The 19,927-nt window shown below is 41.6% G+C and overlaps 1 protein-coding gene across 2 annotated transcripts in view; it reads right to left on the reverse strand.

The window, feature by feature from the left end:
• Positions 1-6,883: 6,883 nt before the first annotated feature.
• Positions 6,884-19,927, reverse strand: part of LOC122795084 (suppressor of cytokine signaling 5-like) — a 72,575-nt gene continuing 59,531 nt past the window's right edge. For both annotated transcript variants that reach the window (XM_044063655.1, XM_044063656.1), the window contains exon 2: positions 6,884-9,046. In XM_044063655.1, coding sequence (XP_043919590.1) covers positions 7,507-8,823 — 1,317 coding nt within the window. In that variant the 5' untranslated portion in view covers positions 8,824-9,046 and the 3' untranslated portion in view covers positions 6,884-7,506. The remainder of the gene's footprint in view (positions 9,047-19,927) is intronic.

Raw genomic sequence — 19,927 nt, forward strand, 5'->3', positions numbered from 1 at the left:
CCCCTCTGAGGAACTGCCTTAAGAGAGGATGAGAGAATAAAGGAGGATCTGTGTTGTTTTGTGCAGAAATGGCTGAAGCGTGGACCTTGAAGGAGGAGAAGGAAAGTCCATTGTTTAACATCTCAGCTAGGTACTGTAAAATTTGAGGTATATTCATTACCCAAGGATTCTGTCCCTTCTTTTGATTTCAGGCACAAAATAGTTTCCATTTGGCGGAGTAGGCCTTTCTAGTAGAAGGTCTTCTGGCCTCCAAGATGACATCCTGCACCTCCTTGGAGAGTAGAAACTGTTGGGAAATCAAGGAATTCTCCATGCAGCTAGATTTAGAGTTTTGAGATGGCTGTGAAGAGTTTTGTAGTTGTGCTGGGACAACAGAAGAGGGACTAGAGGTAGGATCCATGGTGGGGAATGCGTCAGGCTCTTCAGGAGTGGATACCAGTGTTGCCTTGGCCAGTCTGGAGCAATGAGAATCATTTTCGGCCTCTCTGCTCTGGCTTTTAATAGAACTTTGGGCAGCAGAGGAAGAGGCGGGAAGGCATAGACTGTCAATGTTGCCTAATTGAAGGAAAGTGCGTCCACTTTCCAGGCCTGTGGATGATAGGTCCTTGAACAAATTTTTTTCAACTGGCAATTTCTGTGGGTAGCAAAGAGATCTATGTCTGGCTGTCCCCATGCCAGATTTATCTTTGTGAAAATTTGAGGATGCAACTTCCATTCGTGTGGATCTGTCATATTTCTGCTTAGGTTGTCTGCCAGTGTGTTTTCCTTCCCTGGCAGGAATTGTGCCTGTAGTTGAATTTTCAATTCCAGTGTTGTGTTCAATAGGGTCATGGCTTGCCTGCACAGGGGGTATGAATGAGTTCCCCCATTTGTTTATGTACTACATCACTGTGTTGTTGTCTGTCCTTATCAATAGCTGGCCTGGATGCAGTAGGTCTTTGAAGGTCATAATAGCCTTTTGCACGGCTAGCATTTCCTTTTGGTTGATGTGAAGGAGCTTCTCTTTTCGTGCCCATTTTCCCTGAATGCACTGATTTGTCATGTGTGTTCCCCATGCGTAGTCTGAGGCGTCTGTTGTGATGATTTGAGTTGCTTGAGGTACACAGAAAGGAAGACCTGTGTTTCTTTGGCAAGCTTGAGCCCACCACATAAATTCCTTTTGAAGGCATGGAATGAGTGGTATAATTGCTTCCAAGCTGTGGCTGTGTTGAGACCATAAGTTTTTTAGGTACCATTGAAGTTTCCTCATATGCAGCTTTGCACATGGGATAAGTAGGATGCAAGATGCCATGAATCCCAGAGCCTGCAGGACTTTCCTTGCAGTTAGCCTGGTGTAAGTTACCATTTTTTCTGAAGTATTGAGACAGTTGCCCTTGCTTGTCTGGTGTGAGGTAGGCCATCTGGGTGGTTGTATCCAAGTTGGCACCCAGGAAAATTATTTGTTGAGAGAGCATCAGTTTTGATTTCTTTTTGTTGACTGTGTATCCCAGGAAGTTCAACAGTTTTATTACAAACGTCAGGTGCTGCAGTAGTATGTCCTTGCTATCCGCTTGGATCAGGCAGTCGTCCAGATATGGGTAGATTTGTATCCCTCGTAGTCTGCAGAAGGCGATTACTGATGCCAGACATTTCGTAAACACTCTGGGCACAGTAGATAAGCCAAAGGGCAATGCAGAGAATTGGTAATGGGTTGAACCTGCAAGAAATCTGAGGTATCTTCCTGCAATCTTGTCTGATAGGGACATACAGGTATGCCTCCTTGAGGTCCAATGTTACCAGCCAAGACTCCTTGCCCATCATGGGAAGAAGCTGCTGTAATGTGAGCATCTTGAATTTTGGCACCTGTAGATATGTGTTTAGGATGGATAGGTCTAAGATAGGTCTCCAATCTTTGTCTTTCCTTGGTACTAGGAATAGTCTGGAATAAAACCCTTGACCTTGTTCTTTTAGGTACCTCTTGAATTGCTTTCATGTCCATGAGAGCTGAAATTTGTTTTTGTGCCTCTGCCCTTTGATTTTGTGGCAGGTTTGGCATGCCTCTCATTTTTGGAAGGGTGTGAAAGTGGAACCTGTAGCCTCTGTCTATAATGTCCAGAATCCATTTGTCTTTTGTAACAATATGCCAATTTTTTGAGAATAATGTCAGTTTTCCGCCCAAAGGTGCTGCCATTAAAGCTTTGCTTGGCAGGTGTAGGGGGAAGTCATTGTGTCTGTTTTCTGAAAGACTGTGACCTATCTTCTCCACCTCTTGGGGTTGGTGCTTGCCACTGTCTGGCTCTGAAAGATCCTTGAGGTTGCCCTCTACCCCTTGGACGCCTGTATCTGCCCCTTTGAGGTCTGTCCATGGCTGGAAAGGACCAATTTTTTGAAGGCCAGTTTCTGCTGAAACGTGGAGGCTGTACCTGCAGGAAATCTTTCACTGTTTGCATTGATTTCGCTTTTTCCTCCATTTTCTTTAGCACCTCCTCTGCTTTAACACCAAACAATACATCTTTTTGAAGAGGTGCATCTAATAATTTAGCTTTGACATGATCTGGTAAGGTTTGCTCTTTGAGCCAAGCATGCCTACGTATAATAGACCTGGTAACAGCAGCTCTACATGAGGCCTCTAAAGCATCAAAACCACACTGCAAGGTATGTTTACCCACTTGCTCTGCACCATGCAACAAATCCTGCAACTCTTTTAAATCTGGTTGTTCTGGTTGTGTCATTTTGCTTTTCAGCTGAGATATCAAAAACTGTTGATACTTTAACATATGGAACTGACAGTTTAATGCCCTCATGGTTAAAGTGGCCGAGGTGTACGCCTTTTTCCCCCCACCTTTCTAAAGATCTGGAATCTCTCTCTGAAGGTAATGGGTTTTTAGCAGTAGAGGCCTTAATTCCCTTGGGACCCTGTGAAATAGTTTCTGGGTCAGCAGTATGGCTTTTATATAGGAACTGGTGAGAATCAGGAACCCGGTAATACCAGTCTGGTTTAACAGGAGCTGGAGGCAAAGAATCAGGATTAAGGCTGGCTTCTGTGTACACATCATCCAATACATCTAAAACAGGAGGGATAGCCAGAGGCCTATGCTGGGGGAGCAGAAGAAATTCCCTGAGCCTTTTCTTGGAATCTGAGTAATCTTGGCCTTCCCAGTGAAAGTGTTCCCTCAATGTATGCAGGGTTTCCCCAAAAGAGAAGTCCTCAGGGGGGGGGGAGACCGAGGGAATAGACTCCTCTGCATCAGAGTCTTCGAATGGAGAATAGGCACAATCCTGGTCCTCAGATAGTTCTGAGGTAATAGAAGCTTGATCTGAGGAAGGGTAGTCTTCCTCTAATCTAGGCCTTTTGTCAGAGGGGGGTTGAGAACCCCTGATAAGAGTAATCAAATCCTCAGCCATTTTACGCATCTGCTTTTTAGGCATGGTGCCTTGAGCGGGTGTCTGAGGAACCTGTTTTTTGGTTTTCATGGCTGTTTTAGATTTAGTGAAGGCTTTAATAGAGGAGGAAGGCCTGAAGACCCCTTGAGAAATGGCAGGCCTGTCTAAATTCTGAGTTTCCCCGCCAGGAGTGGCGTTGGTATCTGTAGTAGGAATGGGGGCAGAGGAGCCTGCGACCTCGGGTACTGAAGACACCGGTAATGCATTGTCATCGGTACTCAGGGGCTGCGTAGGCACCTCGCCGAGTACCGGAGAACCGGTAGTCTGCCTTAGCGTGGTATCAGTAGGTGGTGCGGACCTCGTATGCCAGTCCTTATCTTTGCATTTTTTGCTCAAAACTGGAGTCGGAGTATCCGACGACATAATATAATTAAATATTTTGCCAAAAAAGTGAAGGGCGAACTCCGCCCGACGCTTAATAGTGCGTTTGTTGAATCTAGCACAAAAACGGCAGGCCGAGACGTCGTGGTCTGGGCCTAAGCAAGGTATACAGTAAGAGTAGAAATCCTTATGCGGTATTTGCTTCCCACATGAAATACAATTATTAACTTTGTCTGACATCGGTCTGAGGCAAGAAAAGTTTCCCCAACGGGGTACTTAGCTTTCAAGAAGACTTCGGCTAAAATACTTTCGAAAATCTCAGGAGCTGGCCGACCGGCACTTGCGAACTGCTTCTGCTTCGGGCACCGCTCGTCAAGAAAGACTGAAGATAATGGCGTTGGCTGCCTCTTTTATACCCCTGCCGCACTGACGTCAGGGAGGAAGCGACGACAACCGACGCCGGACCTAGACTTTGGAATTTGGCCGACCGACGACCCGCCTGACGGCAGGATAACCCATCTGTTATGACTGCAGCTGTATGCACGATGAACATCGTACTTAACAGAAAGCGCTTGCAGGTTGCATGCCTCATCTGACCTGAAAACCCGACAGTGATGGAAACAAATTTATCTCTGCTCATCCCAGTTTTTTCACTTTGCCAGTGCACAGCTTACTTGCAGGCTTGAACCCACACTAGCTCATCCATCTACAATGAAGAGCTGCATGTGTTAAACTAATCTTAAGATTGGCATTTTAAATGAAATGTATTTTCTGACATCCTTTCCTTAAATGAAATGTATTTTCTGACATACTTTCCGTTTTCACTACTGTTCTTTACTGCACCTTTCCTTGATGATCCTTCTAGCACGGAGATATTGTAGGTTAAATGCTATTCTATAAAATCAGTAGATAAATTACCACTATTCATCATTCTTGGCAAACTTAATTCTGTCTTTTCACGCAATACTGCTAGATTAGCCATCACTTAACCTAACTTAAGTATCACTCTAAATACTTCAGCCAAAAATATTCTGGATCTAGTACGATACCCTCCCTTCAACCTAGCAGTGCTATTACCAGATGTAATCCTCTACCCACCAGCAACATGGCTTATTCTCCTCTCACCTCATCTGCACCCAGTCAGACTGCATTAGATGTTGTATAGCAGTGTAGCAACTTCCTTACATTTACTGAATGTTCACTGCTGCTACCAGTCAGTAACACAACCCTGCAAGAGATTAACATGGATTTAAACCTCTCACCATCAGCTCACTGTCAGTAAGCATCTCATCTCCACATCACCACAACACCCCATTAGACCAATAACTTATTCTGAAGCTATTAATTTATCAAAGCTTCCTAGAATATGCCCTAAAACATTCTAGTGTCCAGCATATATGGTAACCCCTTCTTATTCTCTACTCACACATACTGCAGATGCACAGCTCAGTCAAGAGGCAGCAGGAAAGCAAGCCTAAGCCCATCAGACCCATTAAGTATGATTACACAAAGGAAATGTTTTAGTCATAGTTGTTTCATAGTTAGGCATACAGAATCCGCACTCACCAGACTGGACAAAAACAAGGTAACTGTCAGCTTTTTGTCTAGTGCCAGGATCTGTAATGCAACAAGGGCTCCAAGGACCCATAAAAACAAATATGATTATACACAGGTGGCAGATATGGGAACAAATTACCCAAGTCGCTCCACCCAAAGGTGCATGAAGAGACATGAACATACTGTGCATGTGATAGAAGCAGGAAAGACACTGGTCTTTAAGTAGTAACTGGCCTTCACCAAGAATAATGCCTAAATATCAAGACAAGATAGTTACTTTTAACATTTGGCTAAGAACTTGATGCCATTCTGAGGCATTCCAGTGTGTTTCAGCCCAATCTGCAATGGTACAGAAGACTGCATGTTTCACCAGGATGTCTCGCTACCGGACATGGCAACACAGCAAATAATTTGGACATCATGGTACTATTCAATGCGAGGGTCTAAACAGAAAGATGCTAGACCTTCAAGCCCTCCTGCAACTCACACACATTTATATTTGTGTAGTTATTGAGACATTACTTCAATATACCAGGGTTTAGTGCCAATTGCGCCTTCAGGCCCTTGGGTAATTGTGGGGAATATCTGCATTTGCCAGAAACATTAACCATCGTACATCAAATTACTCCACCTACTACTTCATTGTCAGCTACAGTTCATCAATGTCCTCCAAAGATCATGGAAACTGCCTTAATTCAACTGACTGTTTAACATTTCAAACCAAATATTCTTTGCTCAGGGACTTCAATTACCCAAGCATTAAGTGGCACACATCTCTAAAAAATGAATATGCTCAGCATTTCCTAGACTTTGCTAAAACTGAGGCACTGGAGTAAAATGTACAGTTACTCACCAAATTTTTGGCCTAGTACTTTCCAACCTGGCCCCCTCCCTTGCACTCCACTAGAAATCTCATTCCTGGTTAAATCTGACTACAAACAATCTTTTCTATCAGTACTACTGGAACCATCCAGTAATTAAATGAGACCATTTTTAGAATCATGGGTTAAGGTGTACAACCAAATGGATAGTGTTAAGGGAGGGTCAATGACCTACTACACTGTACTACACAGAAATTAGAAAAATGGAGGATTCCTTCCACTTTTACTTCACAAATTCGAATGCTTATCAGATGAAACATTTTCTGTAAGGGACGAAAGTGAATAAGTCAAAGATCACGTACACACACAAAAAGTCCCAGAACAAACTAAAATTGTGTTTGAAAAACAGATGCTTACATTGTTATTCGTTATGTATTTATTATTTTCCCTCTACTCAAAGCATTGTTGGTCTTCCTCAATGTATATTTTGAGGCATGCATCAACCTCCGACCATATGTCAGCATTTTTGTACTACTAGCAGAATACATTCCTTTTATGTATCAATGTTAAATTTATACCAGGAAAAAAACCCCCACAAATCTCATCAGTAAAGCCCTTAGTTGGTGCAGATAAATCAACAGCTAATAAGAACATTAACTATCTAGCACCAAAACAAAGATTTCAGTGGTTAATAGGCTGTGACTGCATCTTTTAAGTGGTTTTCTGCAACTGATTTGGCTACACAGTTCATGCAGCACTACTAAAAACATTAGTTTTATTTAGTTTACCAAATATGCACCTGTAAGATACAGCAATCTTTTAATGATACTGTACAGGGAATGGTACAGTTACAATCTAGTTCTTGTTAAAACATGTTTAGAATACAGCATTACTTCTGAAAGAAATAAAGGATGAAAGCTTTCAGGCAGACAGAAAGTATAAAGGACTTCTCTATTGGCTTTATTTCCCTCTTTTTTTCAAGTTGATTTACTGTACCTGCCATTATGTAAACATCTGGGTTATGATAATCTATTACACTTCAGGGAAGAAATACAGTGCTGCATGGGTCTCATAATAAACCATACATGTACACACAGAGAAAAAAGCAGCACTATGGAAAGATGATTGGAACAACTTTTTCACATTCTAACTATAAAATATTTGTGCAGTTTTTGTACTTTTTATAGTGTTGCTGATGGTCCCATTTCCAAAATTGTTTTTACCAATTTGTGCCAGGCAATCTTTTTTTTTTTTTTTTAATTTTGAAAACAGGCACACATTTTCTTACAGAAAACAGAGCTCTCTAGTCTTAAATATTCTCCTGTAAAGTGTTTCACTATTAAAAGCAGAATAAGCTTTACTGTCCAAGATGGAACAATGAAGCTTAGTGCCATCGCGCTTCTAATCTGCGCACCCTAACTTTCTGTTTGTAATGGTACTCTTTCAAGTATTCCTTTAAGGAGTTAGGGATAGGGAGAAAATCAATGCCATCATATGTTGTGTGGCTTGAGATCACAGCTCTGCAGATGTGCTGTAAACTGAAAGGGAATGTTCTGTTTATAGGGATGGAAAGTAAGGGTTCAAAGAACATGCATGAATTTGGGTCCTTATAATGCTCCAGAAGTCCCGTGACAGTAGAGGCATGGAAGACACTTGGGTCATGGACATCAAAGCTGAAGTTATGATTCCACTGTTCAATCCGAGCATGAAGGGAACGACCATAACGCCGGAAACTCACTGAGAAAAGGTAGTCCTCTTGGGCAGAATCTCGCAGTAAAAAGGTACCCTCTGGTTTGCCCTCTAGTAGAGCTTCTGCTTCATATCGATCCATTACACCCCAGTAACATGGAAGGGTAGTGATTTGGAGGAGATCTGGGACCAGGCAATGGATGTAATCAATCTGAGTATGAATCCTAAAGCCTTCTTGAATCTCAAGTCTCTCTACTGATCCTTGAGGCTGTGGTACTTCCTCTAAAGGCTCAAGTGGCTGGGACTGTAAGGTGGCTCGATCGTCTCCTGCAAGTTCATTCATCCCATGTGCAAGTTTTGGTCCTAGCTTATACAAAGGGTTAATTTGTGCAGTCACTTCAAATGTATGTATCTGCGCATTGGGAGGAGGGTCAACTCCTTGCTCAATACTTATTCTTCTTCTCTCTCTCAACCGGTCATCCTCATCTTCCATAGTGTTTCCCCCCAAGTTCTCCAGGAAGCTGCTAGGCTGGCTGACAGGGGCAGTGTGCTGCTTTATAAGGTACCATTTCTGAGCCAAATCTGAACCAGCAGGAAAAGGACACTTGTCCAACATAAGTTCATTGAGATGGATCTTTCTTCGAGAGGAAGACAAACTTGGAGATTGCATGCTCTGCGTTTTTATTGGAAAACAGTGTCCCACAGCATCTTGGATCTTTTGCCTTAGGGACCTACCTGATGATTTGTTCTCTTCCAGATTCTCAGAGTCTAACTCTTTAAGAGAATTCATGTTGTGCTTTTTCTGAAACCCATTTTTTGCTCTACCAGGCTGTTCTTCCATTTCCAGATCAGTCGAGACTTCAGCCTTACACAAGAGTTTGTGCTTCTTTTTGCCCCGTCCACTGTGTCTGCAACTGCCGTCTCTTCTTTCTTCAGGTCTGCCTTGTCGGATCTTGGGTCTGGCACCTCTGTTTTCTTTACCATGATCCTCATTCTCTCTGGACAAAGACATTTTCTGTAGAGTCTGCCAGTTTGAGGTATATGGGGAACAATTACATCCACAATTTTTTTTTTTATTTTAAAAAATGAGGGAAGAATAATGTTCACAGAATGTCAAAAATCCTTGTTCTTTGGAAAAGGAATAATCCCTTGAAATATGTAGCCCAATGGTATGTTTTTCCTTGTGTCTGGTAACCACTTTCTTTTTTACAGACATGTTCAATGATGTGCAATACCTGAAACAAAAAGAAAAGTTAAATGAAGTAATTCTCAACTTGGAAAAAGGTAATGTATGCTATTATAACAGTTCTTTAATTTGATAACACAGTATGCCATGGCTGTGAGACTTGTGGGAAGACGACTAAAATTCAGTTATAAAGTACAGCTCGACTAATCTGGCACATAATATGGAAGATTTGCTGTAGTTCACTAGTAAAACACATTTATTCTCCAATATACCTGATTATACATAATGTTGTGTAAAATCCCTACTTAAGGCATCAAAATTAAAAGAAAATCTTTGACAGGGTACTGCAGCAATCAGAACAGTTTTTTGTTCCTGACCTTCAGTGGTTTCATCTGTTTAACTCATTAACCCCGAGTGCAGTCACATGGCGCCTATGTGCTTAAACCCGAGCGCGCTGTGTGACGGAAGTAATTCTATGGAGTTACACCCGAGTGCCTTCCACAAGCGTGTCTAACTTTATATTTCTATTGTAGCTCCCATGTTGAAATTTAAGTTGAAAAAGCACCTGAACTTTTTCAGTTACTTTCTCAACTTAGTTTTAAGTGTGGATTTACAGCATATCAGTATTTAAATTTTTAGAGAAAAATCAGCTTAGCATGCAGTCTGTCTATTTATTATTACAGTAAGCCGATTCTCCGTGCATTGCATGAAGCATGTTGTGGCAGCCCATTGGATTCCATCAGCCCAAACCATCACCCCCAAACTGGATCCTTCTATCTATTTTTCCAGACCATGGATTGACACTTATACAGGTTTGGAGTTTACTGCTATGTTCGGAAAAGACAGATGCTTACGGAGTCCTCTTTTACAAAGTAGAGGTGAGTGTAGACCAAGGGAATTGCGCCCCATAATGCCTTGCTTCTTTACTGTACCTGACCCTAACTGCCGTAAGATTCAATGTTTTATGTCACAAAACACTGGTATTTTGCAAATTTATTATTTAGCACAAGTTGCCTGGTACTATTGCAGAAGTTGCAGTGAGCGAAATAGTTGTTGTATTCCAAAATATTCTCAATTTGGGACAGCGTGTGTGTATGAGAGAGAGCAAACGGAGCGTGTGTATGAATGTAGAAGTGCCTGCGTGTGTGTATGAGAGAGCGAACGGTGCAGGAGTGAATGAAGAGTGTGTGTATGAATGTAGCAGTGCCTGTGTGTGTATGAGAGAGTGAACGGTAAAGGAGTGAATGAAGAGTGTGTGTATATGAATGCAGGAAGTGGTAACAAAGTGCACAGGCGCTGGTGCTGTTGAGGGTTGTCGGTGGCTCTTATCTTCCTAGTAACAAAACTATTAAATGAACCATCAAACTGTTTCTAGTGTCAGCACAGCATATTACAGAGTACTTAACTGGGTAAACGAATCAAATTAAACTGCGTCTTATTGTTGCATGTCCAGTTCTGTTATTCCAGTCCGGGAGGAGTCTCAACAATATTTGCCTGTATAATGCGATTGACACGCCTAAAAGAAGTGAGTTTGAAATTGAGTTTTGACAAAAAAGTAAGCCCTGTTCATGACTTTCAATTTATGATCTGTCTTTGCTGGCTGGGGATGTGGAGGTGAATGACCTGATTTTCACTGTAAGGTGGAGGTGGGACAGCAGGTAAAACGTGAAGGTGCTTATAAATCAGTATTAACTTTGTGAATTGCCGTTTCCTGTTCTAACGCAGTCCCGTCTGTTGTAACATAATGCAATGCCGGTAATCTTCTTTAATCACGGGCTCTAAAGTTGTTGGGTCAGGTTTGTATGTTGCTGTTTTAGCTGGGTTTTGTTGTCTGCTACTGTTGTGTTCTTCTTGCAAGCGGGAGTCAGAAGATGCTGTTGAATGCAAGGATGAGAGCAGGCTGTTACTGGTGCAACATTCCACAGTGACTGATCAATGTGAGTGCAGTACTGGGATTTAATGGCTGACATTGTGGCTCCTTATGTGAAAAACTTTAGCACCGTTTAACATAAGTACATGTAGTAAAGAGGTTGTGTAGGTTGTTTGCTACAGTTCAGAGTCTATGAAGATTTTTTTTTTTATAGCCTACTTTGGAAAATGTTTTATTTAAATCTCAACTTTGATTTGGGGGTGTCAGTTTGGGCACTGATATAAGAAAATGTTTTAGGATAGACACTTGTGCTGTCCTGTCATTGATCACCTTGAACTCAGAGTAATGTTGTTAACATGTAAAAGCCTCTCTGCAGTAGGCGAGATCATTTGTGAACTAAACCTGGTATTATTAGTCCAGTCACTCCTCTGTTAGATTGTAAAGTAGTATTGTGTGATCCATAGCATCAAACATCTTCAGGTAGTCTACATTTATTACTGTTGTATAGTACTCTTTGCTTGTTTATGTTGAAAAACGTGATCCAGTATCTGTCTGCCTGGGATGACAGGGTTGACAGGCCTCAATGCTTTGCCAGGTACCCCCCTAACACCCTTTTGGAAAAGTCAGCAAAAAAGGGATGTGGGCAAGATGGTACACACCACATACCTCAATTTGACCAAAGCTGTTGACAATTCTCAACTGAGACATAAATAAGCTGGAACTACCTTATGTCACCTGCTGGAATGCCAACTGGCTCACAAATAGGAATTTAGTAGACTTAATTAGCTTTAGTAGACTTAATTTGTCCTCTAAGTAGTTTTAGTTTGACGGGGCTTTAACAACAGATAAATAAATGAATAGTGGGAGCTCAAAAGGGTACATTGATGGGTATGGTATTTGTCTAAAGTAATGTCTTTACAGTATGTGGAGTGTTGTTCTAGAAGTTACTAAGAGTGACTTTTTTGGAGCATCTATTCAAGTTTGGCTGGTGTTAGTAGTACTACACTTACATGTTGGGTACAAGATGCATTTGAGTTGTATGTGCTTGAGTTGTGCAGTGACCTCTTTTGACATTTTATTCTGTGCACGAGTAGAATGTGAAGGGTGAGTCTAGCAGTTATACAATGCTCCTATGGCCTATAGTAGTGCAATGGTAGTATTAACAATTAGTGAAAACAAAGTGGGTTGCTACCTTTTTGGGTGCCAAAATCTGATTATTTGTAATTAAATGTAGGTCTGCCTTTTGTTTGTTTTCAGAATGTTGGCATTGCTCAACCAGATATTTTGGACAATATTTCGGCCTTTTGAAGTTTTGTGTTATTATACTCAGAGGGATGGTTAGGTGAGAACATGGATTACTACTTTTTGGATTAATTCATATATGGATCAGCCTCATAAGGTTGAGATTTTGTCTAGGCTTATTGCATTTCTGATTATACGCAGTAGTTGTTTGAGTGAGATAAAAGTTCTTACTTGATTACTACCAGCATGGAGCTAGGTTATATTTTGGGAATTTTTCATGGCTTTGTAAGTAATGTGTGGAATTTAGGTGGGAGGAAGGCCTGACTATTTTACTGACTTACTCAGGTCTTCTCCTTACTGATGATAATGAGCCTGTGTTACATAGCTGCACAAGGTAATATAATTAATGTGTACTCAACAGGTTATGTGCAGCAATTATCACCTGTGTCTGAGCATGCATAACTTTGCAGGAATGAAAGGCAGGTTACTATCACCTTAGCAATAAGGCAGTTACAGTATAGCACTGATTCATTATCACTTTTCAGGTAAAACTCTCAGCAGCTGTCACGGTTATTCACACAAGTAGAAGTCGTTATCACTCTGATGAATGCACAAGCCAGATTGTATTTTTTCTCTGCTTGGAGTCATTGCAAGCCACCCCCCTCATTCTTCACTTACTTGTTATTTAATATAGTTGTACCATCTGGGAAAGGATGCATGCAAAAAGACACAGCCTGGATCAGTCTTGGTCTTTTGACATATTGCCTTGATGTAGCTCTCCACTTGGTCTCGCTCCCTTCAGGTGTAGTCTGTGTATGTTGGTGAGGGTAGTAAATGTATGAAGGTCAGGGCAGAAATTAGTGAGTTACCTCAGTCCCTCATCCCTTAGGTCCATTGCTGAATGGGTACATGTAAAGAGAAAAGGAAGAGGTAAGGCAGACTGCTGACACTGAAGGAAGTCATGAGACAATAGTGGTATCAGCGGTCTGAGTGGGCAGCCAGCACAGCAATGGGACACTTCAGATGACCAACATCTGGAGCCCCATGCCTGTCCTTGGCATATTAGTGGAGCGGTGGTCCTTACCCTGCTTTTTCTCTTTACATGTGCCCTGGCTGGGCACCCTTGTCAGTGTCTACCCATGCTTTATTTCAGATAAGATAAGACTGTCTTCTGCTGTTCTGGGAGTCACTGGAAGGGAAGATGTTCACTGGTTCAGAAGGGATGGCATTCACCTAACTGAGGAGGGCATTGCGTTCTTCTTGACCAACCTCCACAATGGCGTGAGGAGAGCCATGCATGATTGTGAGAAGAATGGAAAACACCCATGACCAAGTCAGACCAGTATAGTAAGTAAAACACTATTATGAAATGTGTTGTGTAAAATTAATTTCTCTGGGCTTGGCAAATAACTGTTATGGAAATTATGATTTTTTTTTTCATTTTTTGGTAAATAACTTTGCAAGGGAGCATCTGAATGTGCCAAGTAATATCTCATTTTGAAGACAGTATTGCTGGTTCTAATATGGTAAAAGAATTGTGCCAGTATGTTTGACACATGTGCAGATATCAAAGTTTGTATGAGACTTATGGCTAAGGAAATTATGATTTTTTTCATATTTGGTAAATAACTTTGCAAGGGAGCATCTGAATGTGCCAAGTAATATCTCATTTTGAAGACAGTACTGCTGGTTCTAATATGGCAAAAGACTTGTGCCTGTATGTTTGACACATGTGCAGATATCAAAGTTTGTCTGAGACTTACGGTTATGGAAATTATGATTTTTTTCATATTTTGGTAAATAACTTTGCAAGGGAGCATCTGAATGTGCCAAGTAATATCTCATTTTGAAGACAGTATTGCTGGTTCTAACACGGTAAAATAATTGTGCCTGTATGTTTGACACGTGCAGATATCAAAGTTTGTTTTGGACTTGGGTTATGAAAATTATTATTTTTTTCATATTTTGGTAAATAACTTTGCAAGGGAGCATCTGAATGTGCCAAGTAATATCTCATTTTGAAGACAGTATTGCTGGTTCTAACATGGTAAAATAATTGTGCCTGTATGTTTGACACATGTGCAGATATCAAAGTTTGTTTTGGACTTGGGTTATGGAAATTATGATTTTTTTTTCATATTTTGGTAAATAACTTTGCAAGGGAGCATCTGAATGTGCTAAGTAATACCTCATTTTGAAAAGATTATTTATAGTTCTAACATGGTAAAAGAATGGTATCTGTATGTTGCACTCATAGGCAGATATCAAAGTTTGTTTCCAACTTAGGTTATGGAAATTATGATTTTTTTCATATTTTGGTAAATAACTTTGCAAAGGAGCACCACATTGTGTGAAGTAATGCATCATTTTGAAGATAGTGTTACTCCTTACAACATGGTAAAAGAACTGTGTCTAGGCACTGCACATACGTACAGATATCACAGTTTGTTTAGTCTTGTACGGATATGAAAATTATACATTTACAATACTTCTCATTATTATGCCCATATCTTTGCGAGGGAGCATGATAATCACACAAATGATGCGTCATTTTGAAGCTGACATTCAGATGCACAACTTCTATACTGATATGTAGGCTCTGTCTGTTACAGGTGATGAGATATTATGCTTTGTTTATTTATCAATTATGAGAAATAATATACTAATCATATTTTTGTGAATATCTCATGAAAGGAGTGTCACACAGTTATGGTTAAAGTATCATTTTAAAGCTGACATTAATACTAACAAATTAAATTCAAATTGTATGGGTCTGAATGGTACATAGACAAAGATATTGTGCTTTGCTTTCCCAAAAAGTTAAAAAAATTGCACAATATCAGCATTCCTTGCCAAATATTTAATTATGACTTTGATGTGCACTATCAACACTTACACTGTTGGAAAGGTCAGTGTCTGCTGAGCAACTTTCGCGTTTACATTTTTAGTGTAGCTCTTACTCTGGTACAAAGTCTCTTTCCCAACTTTTCTTGGAATTCACAAATTCCAATGCCCTGGATCAACTAATCCATTGTCCCACCAGGGGCTTCAATATCTTAGACTTGGTCATTACCAACATGGGAGACAGATGCTCCACACCAGTGGTCACCCCCTCATTGGTCAGGTCTGACCATAAGCAAATCACCCTTGACATCCACATCCCACCCCCACGCCCCAATAAGGAAACCTCCTTAAACTTCTCCAAAGCCAACTTCATGCTACTGAAGTCAGAAGTGACGAATTTTATGACACCCATGCAGACGGGGATCTGAAAGTTCGACTGCAGAATCCTACACTAAGGCACTGTACAAGCACATCCACTCGTGCATGAATCGTGCCATCCCAAGTAGAACCAAGATGATCTTCTCCAAAAAAAAGGAAGCCAATCTGGTGGTCCCCTGCTATAAACAAACTATACAACAGAAGGAAGAAACTGTTGCAGAAAAAGAGGAAAATCCCAGGATGCAAAAAACTCCCTCACCAGCCTCAGTAAGAAGCCGAGATCCCCCATAAAATCCTCAAAAGCTAGTTATGAAAATAAAATTGCCAAAGACTCCAATGACAACCACAAGGCATTCTATAGTTATGTCAAGAATCTTAATGGCAATGCTCAGATCTGCTCTGAGCTACAACAGAATGACATTAAATATACTGATCCCAAGAATATTGCCAATATCCTGGCAGATCGATTTAGTGCCAACTTCACCCCCCTCTCACCCCCTAAAGGGCCCATCTCAATACCAAAAGATTGCCAAATTCCGGTAATCGTGGCCACAAAGGTAGAAACCGCGCTCTCCAAAGCTAAGAATACAGCATCCATTGGACTAGATGACATCCCAGGCTGTGTACTACATGAACTACAAAATGAACTGGCACCTCACCTAAGTGTCATGTTTAATCATAGCCTCACCTCAGGCTTCGTGCCCAAGTGGCACACAGCTACAGTTATCCCACTCAACAAGGTGGGGGGGGGTCTGCCTTGGATCCCGGGAACTACCGTCCCATCAGTCTGACAAGCCTGATCTGCAAGGGCATGGAACGCATTATCATGGAACTTATAAACAAAGACATTGGCAACCTTCAAGCACTGGACCCCACCCAGTTTGGGTTTGTGAAGGGCTGATCTTGTCTCCCGAATCTGACTGACTTCTTCAAATCAGTCTCCAGAGCTGTGGACGAGGGTAAGGCAGTCCACACAGCCTATGTGGACCTCGCCAAGGCCTTCGACACCATCCCCCACTCTGGAATCATAGATAAACTTACTAACCTGGGCATAAATCCCTACATCCCTCGATGGGTTGCCAACTGGCTTACTGACAGAACCCAGACTGTAAATGCAGCTGACTCCAAATCCAGCTCCAGACAAATGGAGTACCTCAGGGTTCAGTCCTGGGACCACTCGTTTGGCATCTACTTCTCTGAAGTACAGGCCAACACTAAGGGACTCTGGCTAACAAAGTTCGCAGATGACTGCAAACTGGGAGCCATTATTGAATCCCCAAATGATGTGGATATTCTACAAAAGGGCCTTACAGAAACAGATGCCTGGTGTCAGAGCCATGGGCTCAAGCTTAATGCCAAGAAATGTGTAGTTATCCCCTTTGGAAAAAAACATGTACCCATGAATTATCACACAGATGGCAGGACACTAAACATCGAAAGTGTGATGAGAGACTTTGGGACACAGGTGGACAGTGGTCTCACTTTCGATAACCACATCGCCACAACAGTCAGGAAATCCTTCTAAGTGGCACACCTCATCACTAAGGGCTTTTTATCCAGAAGGGCTTTTCATCCATAAAAAAGGATGTCATTGTCCCACTGTACTCATCCCTCATCAGACCCATTATAGAGTATAATGACCCATTTGGTATGTACCTTACAAGACATCTGCAACAGCTGGAAAGGCCACAGAAATACCTCACTAAAAGAATCACAGGCCTAAAGCAGATGCCATGTGCTGACCGTCTAAAAAAAAAACTCCAGCTATACTCTGTGGCATATAGTCTACTCGGAGGCGACCTCTGCTTAACATACAAGGCCATGTCAAACCCTGAGCTGTTGGACATGCTCCACTTAAAAGAAATCCCAATCCCTCAGAGCCACACGCTCCAGGGATCTAAACCTTTTAATCACAACGAACAGCATATTTTGGAGGGATAGGTTCCTGACCCAGAGACTCCCCATACTCTGGAACAGACTGCCCATACATGTCAAGCAGAGCGCCTCATTGGCCCTCTTCAAAAGGAACCTTGATGATTGGATGGGGGGGGTAGGAAATTCACCCTGGGGATCATGTCAGTCGTCCTGCTAGACAGGGGTCCAGAGAAGTAAATATTGTGGGAAGAAATATCCAGGGAATTGTTATGGCTAGGCTTGCATAGGCCCTAGGGCCGATAGCCTAGTACCAACCTATGAACCTAGGTCTGTTGAATTTGTAGGTTCAAAATAATTATACTTTCTACAATTAAGATCCCAAACGGTTGCAAGGCTATGATTTGGAGATCTCACATGTATGGTATTCTTAATTTGAAGGCCAGCTGCAGGTTTTATAACCAAAGATACTGATCTGTGCAGATAAAAGTGATGAGCCAAAAAACCTTATTGCAGTATAAAATAAGCATTATGTATGCCTCAATTACACAGAGTGCAGGATGGTTTGACATTTGTAGGAAATGGCCTCCAGGTTACTAGTTAGAGATAAAAGCTGTAAACCACATCCATTTGCCCAGGTCCAATTTTACAGTTCTAAATTGTATTTTTTTGAAAGTGGGATTATTGCATTCAACTGTAGACGATGGCATGGAAACAAGCTGACATTTTTCTGTGGTTTCTTTACAAACTCCCCTTCAGAAACTACAAAGTAAGCTGACAAAAGGGGGAGGCATACGGATAGTACACTGCAAGAGCTGAAAGATGCAACTTTAAATGGACAATGCTTGCAAAAGATAACCTGCTATGGAGCAGCACAGTTGGCAGGATGCCTTTAATATTACACCAAAGACAAACACTTTTACATTTGGGCATATCAGATTTTTTGTTTGCCAGCAGAATGTACAGCATTTCCTTAAATGTGGGCCCTGAAGTGAACAGGTTTGAGACTGTCCATGTCATTAGCCTGAGGTTTAGATGCACTAGTGACCAGAGCTATTCTGCTGCATTAGGAGATTACAAAACTTGGTAGCCATCTCGCTCTGTTCATCTGTGCCAGTTGAGAGAGCCATGAAAGTCTAGGAGAATCAGGGCTGTCCAAGCAAGAGGGTGTTTTATTAGAATAAACCTTGCCTTTTACTTTCTTGTCTTTTGGGGAAGCTAGGGAAGAATGGCAACTGGTGGAAATGCATAAAAAAAAAAAAGAGTTTGACCAAGGGAAGAAAACAGTTACTTCCTCAGAACTCCTTACAATGGAAACAGGACAGAAAGTACAGTTTTATAAAATCTTACCATAACAGTAGATGCCTTTCTCTTCATTGTTGCAGTATTCCTAACATAAGGGATCTCCTGCCAAGGATAGCCAAACATCCAGCCAGTACACCAAAGCCTTTAGTATCTTCAGGCGCCATATGTCTCATACACGCTCTCCATGAAAGGTGCAGGACAAAGGTAACGTACAAACACACACTTCAAAATTGAAAGGCCCCACAAGGAACAGAATGTCCACAAGAACCAGAAGGAACATGTTCATCTAGAAGGAGAAAAAAAAAAAGAGAGAAAAAACCCTCAGCCAGCAGGGAAAGGAGAACAGGCTAGAGCAGGAGGGAGAGTGAATACTGCAACAGTGAATCGAAGGACATCATCTGTTATGGTAAAGATTTTACACAACTGCAGCATGTCCCTTCCATATCACTGTTGCAGTACTCTTAGCATAAGGGAGAGTGCAAAAGCTCAAGAGGAACCCTGGGAGGAGGATGGCACTGAAGAACCCTCAAAAAATCCATGTAGAACAGCCCTGGAAATAATTCCAAACTTACAATGCTTAATGATGGCATAGAGAGAAGACCAAGTAGCAGCCTCAAGTATGGAATGGATATTGAGCCTCTTGAAAAAAGCACCAGAGGAAGCAACAACTCTGGTAGAGTGAGCCGTTACTGAAGAAAGACATTTGCCATGAAAGGAATAACAAAAAGAAATGGCCTTAAAATCCGGGAAGAGATGGTCTGCTTGGAATCGGCTAAACCAAACACCTGGAATGAAAAGAAAGCAGCTGCTCGGATTTGCAAATAACTAGTTTTATCCAAAATAGTATCGGAGTTGTCTATGAAAGTCCAAGGTGTGAAGAACCTTCTCACTGGCACACTGCAGAGAAGGAAGAAAGGAAGGCAGATTAATAGATTAAGGGACAACTCATTGACCACCTTGGGCATAAAAAAAGGATCAGTACGAAGAGACACTGTGAAAAACAAAGAAAGGAGAACAGCCATGATGGCCTGAAGTTCAGAAACCCTCTTGGCTAAAGAAGGAACAAGAGTCAATTTTCAAGAACAAAAAAACTGAGGTCCCAGGTAGGTGGAATAGGCTTCCTGGGAGGCCTAATATAAAGGATGCATTTAAGAAACTGTCTGACCTCAAATCTGGAAGCCAGAGGAGGAGTCAAAGGGCAGACAAGCAGAGATTGCCGATAGGTGAACTTTAACTGAAGTATATGCCAACTCAGCACTGAATAGATCACACAACACAGGACCAGAGGCACCTCTGCAGATTGAGGATCCTGATGGCAAGAGAGGCACCAGACAGAAAATCTCTTCCATTTGGATAAATATGATTTCCTGGCAATGGGCTCCCTGGCCTCCTGCAAGACCGAAAACATGTCCTCAAAAA

Source organism: Protopterus annectens, chromosome 1.part0 (assembly GCF_019279795.1).
Source record: "Protopterus annectens isolate FY-2018-M chromosome 1.part0, PAN1.0, whole genome shotgun sequence".
Lineage (NCBI taxonomy): Eukaryota > Metazoa > Chordata > Ceratodontiformes > Protopteridae > Protopterus > Protopterus annectens.